Consider the following 7,735-nt stretch of genomic DNA (forward strand, 5'->3'; position numbering starts at 1 on the left):
CAGCCAAGGCTTGTTAGAACTAAAGAAGTTGCAGTAATAACCCAAATGCAGTTGCTTCTCACTGATCCCTCCTACAAGGCTAATTTAAGAACCTGAAAGGGTCAGCATCCAGATAGCCTCAACGTTTTGCTCTCCAAAAACTGTAATAAAAAGCTGCACAACTTCAAAAGGCATAACATATTTCAAGATAATTAAACACTTCAGTTGGAGTATCCAAGACCTTATGTCAAGCCATAGTACAAAACAGAAGTTTGTATGAAGTATTATCAGTTATTATTGAAATAAATCCTAACAGCTCCATGCTCTTGGCAGTATGATGTAAAAGTGGAAGCACTTCAAAGTATCACCTTGTTTTTATGCTCCTCTTTGAGCTGGATATATTCCTGGACTTGGAGAAATTCTGTTTGATTGGTTGTGCAGGTTGGTGTCCTTGTATACAAACCAAATATTTCCTCCCCATAAAACCATATTAAGCAAACCAAACACCTGTAGGTTAAGAAAAAAAGGTGAGACTAAGTTGGGTTTTGGTTTTTTTTTTTTTAAAGCCAGAATATGACTTGAAGGCAAACCAGAAACAACTGCTCTCTTTGGCACCCCTTTGATTTGGACAAGACATTTCCACATGCTTTAGATTATTACGAGCTATTTGAACAGACTTCTTTAGAAATCATAGTCAACTTTATCCTTTGCATGGAATTAGACAAATTCTTTTCAGTCACTCAGCACCTCTGCATATGCACATCCAGAGCACATGATTAATTAATACCGGGACAATGAACAACAGCCAGAGTTTTGAAAAGCAGGATTCACTAGGAAGATCATACAATAAGCCTCATGTGCCCTGCTGTGAAGAGTTCTTTCTATGAACATGAGCTTTATATCATTGTATTACAAGGAACCTCTATTTGATGTGTAAAAATGCTCACAGTTGATTAAAAAGCTAGGTTCAGCACCAAAAGACAGAGCAGGAAGCATAGTGTTTCCTCCTTACTTAGTCAAACAAACCACTTGGGTGGCTCAGTAACATATTTTCAGGTGCTCTTGGCTATAGACAGAAATAATATAGACTCAAATGTGTCTGGAAATGCTGTATCTAACAGCTCTAGAGACAGATCCTACAAGTTGTTTCTCTTAATTTCTTTGAAGAAAGAAGTTTCCTTCTAAAGAAAAAAAAAATTGGTGTTTTACCACAGTATTAATGGGCCCAAATGACTGATAACCCATAAAACAATCTTAACACATAAAGCAACACATGCAATCAGTAGAACAGGGCTCTCAGGTGCCATTGGCTATTTTCTAATACATTTATTGTACCCATATGGCAGAAGGCATACATACCACAGACACATTCAGAGTTCCCATGCTGGTCACAGAAGCAAAACGACAAGTTGTTCCTGGTGCTTTGCAAGATTCAATTCGTGGAATAAGGCTTGCCCCTGTGGACATTTTGATGTCAGCAAGTGCCTTTGCCCAAGCAAAAGTACTGACCAGCCACAGAAAGGCTGTTATGACAGTGATAGCCAAGTCCTACAGAAGAGAAGTACTCATTATTAGCTTAAGAAAATTTGCGTGAATGTACATAATAGAGCAAGGCAGAGACAGTATCAATTATATCACCAAAATAACTGCATCAGTGCTAATGATCACAAGCAAATTTAGCCATTAACAATGTTGTAATTACAACACAAGTTATATTGTGTTGATAATCAGCTACAAAACTGTATGCCTTTTACATCTATCAAGCATAAGCAATCTTATCCTTTGTAAGAAATTAGTTTCTAAAATCAGATGACTAGCACTTATGTTATGAAAATTAAAGCCAAAGTTTAGTAAAGTGGGGGTGACAGGGGAGAAAGGGCAGAGGATTTAAATCCAGATGGCTGGTATGTTTAAATTTGGCTTGAAAGGTCACTAAGTCTGTTTCTGGGCACGCTCTGAAATTTTTCGTTCTGAGGATCAGGGCCTTGGTATTTAAGGTGACTAAAATTCACAACATAACTATTTGCCTGCCAAATGCATCTGCAGAGCAGGTGCTCTACACAGAGAAAAATCACAGAGACTAACAGAGGAGGTTCCACCTATGGAATGACTGTACATTCGAATACATGATACAAAAGAAAAGTTGTGGTGAAGACACTGTTCACTCAAGAAGTTAGAACTTCATTCCACTCTGCTTCAATAACTGCAGAAGGTATGATGCCATGCATGTTCAAGGGCTTTAGGTCCCTTTTCTGCTCGAGTGCTATAGTGACTAGTCTGAGACACTTGTGTTCACACTTCATCTAACTTCTGGGACTACTGAATATTCATAAGTTATTCAGATATTCTTGTATTAGCAGTATTTCTCATCTCTGTGATTTCAAAGGCAAAACATTACAATATCTTAATATTACTTACAGTTAGTGGAAACTTGCTATTTTGCAGATATACATGCTTATATCCAATATATACCACAAGGGCAGCAATGCAGTAGAGGAATGCCAACACTGCAAGTGTAACAAAGAACTGTGCAGAAGAGGAGAAGTTGCCCACAAGATAGACATCAGTCCAAGTACCACCACAGCGTTTTGGGTCTGGTGCACTAAATACGACATTATTCAACCTGCAAAGATTATATCCTTCATGTAGTTAGAGTTTGCTATACAGTGGAAGCTTCGTAGTCATGCTTCACGACAACAGTGCTTCAGCATTCTAGTTGTGTAAGTTTACTCTAAAAGAAAATTTATATTTGTATAATGTATCAGTTATACAAGACAAAGATTTGTCAAGATATCTTAAGATTGTTCCCCATCCTACAGTGAGATATGCAATAACAACTTCAGGAAAAGAATCTTAATCTTATCTTTAGAGCAACTGAAGAAAGAAACCCCAATTTGGAAGCAGACTTAACAACATTATTTTAGAGACTGGCAGTTAAACAAGGGGTTCAGGACTTAAAAGGCACCAAGTTGCATTGCAGTTACAAGAAAATGCACACACAGGAAGTTCAATAAAACCTGTGCGACTAGCGGTGACGACTCAGTGACCAGCACAGCATCATTTCAGATTCCCACTCTCCCCTCCAAGTGCTGTTACAGTGCTGGGTTTTGTGACCAAATTCCATACTTACGTAGTAGTTTTTATTAGCTGGCCACTGAATCCATTTCTAAACTTACACCTATGCTTACTGAACAGATATGGAACACCTACACTTTGCTTGTTGTAACTGTGCAGCTGTGAGAACAAAGAAGAAGCCTTTCTCCTCATGCTCCAGGAAAGGAGCTTGTCTCTGCAAGAGCACTACAACAACAGTGGAGTATTTAGTTTTTATGTACCCAACACCCTAACCACAATCACAGTGGAATAAACTGAAAAGTAAGTATTTTCCATTCAGTCTTTAAACAAAAATATGATAATGGTACATCCAAAGTAATCTTGTCTGGGCCTCCAAAGCAACTACAAATTGATGAAGAAATAGGCTGTTAAAGTTAATTGTGTTGTTTTGCTTATTAATTACCTTCTGTACCATTCATGCACTGCTAGACTAGAGCTTAAGGTAGAGTGATACAAACCAGTAATATAGCCTATTGCCATTTCCACCTACTTCTTTCTATAGGGCACTGACAACCACAATGCTTTGAACAATTACAACTAAATATTTATTTATTGCTACTACAGAGCAAGCCAGAGGTTTCACATGTTTATTCAGATATATACAGTAAGTACATATTCATAGGGAGACAGATGGGGAAAAAAGTGAATAATAAATAATTAGCATATGAGTGACAACCAAAGAGCTAATACTCACCTGAATGGATAAGCAAAAGCAGCTGTAACTGTTTTGTTTATCACACCTTTGCAGGAAACTAGAAGGGTAGTTTCACCTTGAAAGCCTCCACATGTGGCAAAAGCAAAGATGGAAAAAATCTGTAGGAATTGATACATAGACATATTAGTGCACACCACTAGAGCTCAAAGGAAATAAACTCAACATTTAGCTGAAACAGCTAACAAAGGCAAGAAATAGGTACAAAGTTAGCAATGGTAAAGTATGAAGTGATGTTGAGAGGTAATGAAAGTGTTGAGTTTCTATAATCCAAAACCATGAGCAACACCACTAACAAAAGCCCATTTAAAAGTTCTTTTTGTTTATGTTTTTCTTAGTTCTACAGCAAAAGTTGGTTGGTTTTTTTTTTTTTTAATGCTAAAAGCCAGCACAGTACCTCTTGCAGTTGGTAAGGGAAATATTTTTAGGAGTCTCAGACATCCACAACTGTAGATTAGAGTAGCTAGAAGGTACATGCTCAAAGTCAAGCACATTAGCTTGACTAAGTAGCTCTTGTTTTCCCCTTGTTCACTAGCAAAGCCCTAATAATCAGAAGACACAACACACAGCAGCACAAGTCACTATGCCAAACTTGCAATTAACACACAGATTTTGTGTATCTGCAGAACTGTTTTCTTCCCTCCTACTCAGAAGGTTTAGCTGAAGAGCAGCCTTGCGTCAAACATCCACCACCAGCAACGCAAGGCAGGGAGCAGGCAGCCCATACCACGTACCTCTTCAGGCCTACCCAGCTAAGACACAGGGGCAAAACCAGGCCTGGGAAAGGAGAAGAAACAGCCCCCCAAGGAGAAAGAGGCTTCCCCTGTGCCTCCCCAGCCCCACTCACCCACTCAAGGACCTTAATGAAGCCCAGAGGCTCCAAGAGCAAGCCAAAGTCCACCCTCAAGCCAGCCATCCCAGGAGACACCAGAGCAGCCAGCAAAGACCAGGACCAGGACCAGGACCAGGACCAGGACCAGGACCAGGACCAGGACCAGGACCAGGACCAGGACCAGGACCAGGACCAGGACCAGGACCAGGACCAGGACCAGGACCAGGACCAGGACCAGCCCCCAGCTGCAACCCAGTGCAGGCACAGGCACCTCCCTATAGGGCCAGCCCCTGCGCTCCTCCCTGCCACACCCCTGCCACACCCACTTACCTCACACTGGGGCTGGTCCCACTCCCTATTACCTCACACCTAGGCTGCTGCCACCCACGGTTACCTCACACTGAGGCCCTTCAGCCCCAAATCAGAGGCCAGGGGAGGCTGGCCCCAGCGGGAGGGGAGAGCCCAGCTGTGTGGGGTGGGTGCCACTGCCATGGAGGGCCTTGCTGTGGGCTGGGGAAACGGCGCAGTAGCTGGCACAGGAAGGAACAGCCTCGGCTGTTTTGTGGGGCGAGGCCGCAGTGACTTCCTTCTTCCTTTCCCCCTTCCCTTCTTTCCCCCTTCCCTTCCTCCCTCCTTTCCTCCCTTCCTTCCTTCCTTCCTTCCTGCCTCCTCCTCAGGAGGCTGAAGGGGCTGTGGGTGGCTGAAGCTAGAAGGTGCTATCGCAGCGAAAGCCGTCAGGGCTGTGTGTCCTCGTGGCCAAGCCTCGCGGGAGGGACGGCAGGCGGCAGGCAGAGGACAGCGCGCTTCGGCGGATCGTCTGTGCCATACCTTCGTTTGGGGCTTAGGGATCTTATTAGCAAACAAGGCAGAGGCTCTTGACAATTCATGTGCAATGGAAGCTTGCCGAAATCTCATCAACTACATTTGATTTTTTACGCTTTAAATCGTTTTTGTGATTGTGCTCTATTGTTGCTACGTTAATCTGCAGTGAAACCGAAGAGCTAAAACTCATGCTGAAGAAGATTTGAGGCCTGTGAGAGGGGCTGCCCTCTGCCCCACTCCCTGACCGGAGAGCACGGCTGACCGAGGCGGCCAATGGACACAGCACCCGCCGCAGCAGTTTCCTGACTCTGCTGCAAGATCTTCTAGAAGCTTCTTCTGGGATTGCTGGGGGACTCCTGGGAGCCCTCTGGTGTCTGGTGCTGGTGATGCTCTTGGGAAGGGATAGCTATGGGAGGCTGTGGCTGCTTCTAGCAAGATCTAACTGATCTAGCGGCTTCTAGCAAGCTCTGTGAGCTGCTCCTGGCCCAAGGGTGCTGGGAGGTTTTGTCCCAGCTGAGCCCTGTTATGGCTGCCAGGCAGCCTTGCAGCAGGTGCTGAGGGGCTGCCAATGGAAGAGGTGGGTTGGAGAGCAGCCCCTGGGTATAGTTAGCGGGTGCAGCAGTTTGTGTGGAAGGGGGCCAGCAGCCTTCGCAGAGCAGGATACGCATGCTCAGCTGTGGTGGTGGCGGCGTGCTGCGTGTCATGGTCCTCAGCACTGCCTGGATCAGCTGTCCCTGGTGCCTCAGAGGCCTTGGCTCAGACTGAGCTGCTGAGGGGTGGTTCAGCTCTCCAGTCCTGGGGCTGGGGAGGGGTGCCTGGGGCTGGGAGATACAGGCTCCTTGCCTGCAGGAGGTGTGCATAGGTGGAAGGTGTGTGTCACCAGGAGCTGTGGGAGGCGGTCAGTAGCCTATACAGCATCAGAGGTGATGAGAAAGGGATCAACTGGACCTTCTCTGAGACTCTGCAGCTTCGGGAGGCTGAATCCACTGCGTTCCTGTAGGAGGGGCAGGCAGAGTTTGTGCTCATTGAGTTAGGAAATGGAGACTCCTGTGACGGTGAAGGCTGGAAGCTTGTGACTCCTGGCACCAGGAGGATGGCTGCAGCTGCAGATCTGCAGCTACACAACAGTCAGTACCCTGGTAGCAGACAAGGGGTTGGGAGCTTTCTCCAGTGAAGCCTTTATGCCAGCTAAGCCTGAGCTACACAGCAGCACCAGGAGGAAGAGGTGACCGACAGCAGAGGGAAACTTCCTCCTGCATGGGATGGACGCCCTTACGTCCTGACCTGACTGGCTGTCTAGGGAGGTTTGCTGCTCACCAGGGACTTGGATCCAGGTTGTTGTGGAGAGACAAGCTTCAAACTATTAATCACTGCTGCTCTTCCACATGGGCACCAACAATACTGCCGGGGGAGACCTGGAGCATTTCAGGCATGACTATTACATTGTTCTGGGGTGGTGGTCAACATCTTGGGGGCCCAGGTCGTTTTCTCCTCAATTTTCCCAGTGAGGAAGAAGGTCTTGAGAAGTGAAAAGATACTGCAGGTCAACAATTTTTTGCACAGCTGGTGTCGACAAAGGGGATTCAGCTTTTACAACCATGGAACCCTCTCTGAGGACTCAGGACTACTAAGAAAAGATGGGATCCACCTGACCAAGTAGGGCAAAAACATCTTTTCCAACAGGCTGGCCAATCTGCTGAGGAGAGCTTTAAAGAGTGATTGATTGGGCATCAGGGGAAGAGATGATGACCCATGTTCAGTGAGGAAGTGGTGGTCTGGTTTGGTAAGCAAAGGGCATGGGATGACATGATTTCAAGGAGACTTTGAAAACAAGAAAACAGGGCAGAAGCTTCTCCCCACCCCAAGTATGTGTATGCATATAAGGAAGCGCCTACAGAACAGTATTATGAGGGAAGCTCTCATACCTTTTCTGGGAAGTCATCATGAGAGAGCACCTGTCTAAAGTGCCTGTATAGTAACACACACAGCATGGGAACAAACAGGAGGAATTGCAGGTCTGTGTGTAGTTGCAGGGCTACAATCTCATTTGGATCATGGAGACAGTGTGGGATAGCTCATGTGACTGGAGTGCTGCTATGGGTGGATATAGGCTCCTTAAGAAGGACAAACCAGAGTGGTGAGGTGCCCTTTATGTGAGAAAGCAGAAGGAAAGCATGAAGCTCTGCCTTAGGATGGATGGTGAGCCAGCTGAGAATTTATGGGCTAGGATTAGAGAGCAGAACAACATGGGTGATGCTACTGTAGCTGTGTACTAC

General features: G+C 45.3%; 1 protein-coding gene across 1 annotated transcript; it reads right to left on the reverse strand.

Moving 5' to 3' along the window:
* Window positions 1-354: 354 nt before the first annotated feature.
* SYPL1 (synaptophysin like 1) lies at window positions 355-4,721 on the reverse strand. The gene is made up of 5 exons (XM_009480265.1): window positions 4,653-4,721; window positions 3,788-3,906; window positions 2,398-2,602; window positions 1,339-1,527; window positions 355-486 (listed from the first exon to the last, which is right to left on the reverse strand). The coding sequence occupies exons 1-5, from the start codon at window positions 4,719-4,721 to the stop codon at window positions 355-357; spliced, it is 714 nt and encodes a 237-aa protein (XP_009478540.1).
* Window positions 4,722-7,735: the final 3,014 nt, after the last annotated feature.

The sequence above is a fragment of the Pelecanus crispus genome, chromosome 1 (assembly GCF_030463565.1).
Source record: "Pelecanus crispus isolate bPelCri1 chromosome 1, bPelCri1.pri, whole genome shotgun sequence".
NCBI classification, from domain to species: domain Eukaryota; kingdom Metazoa; phylum Chordata; class Aves; order Pelecaniformes; family Pelecanidae; genus Pelecanus; species Pelecanus crispus.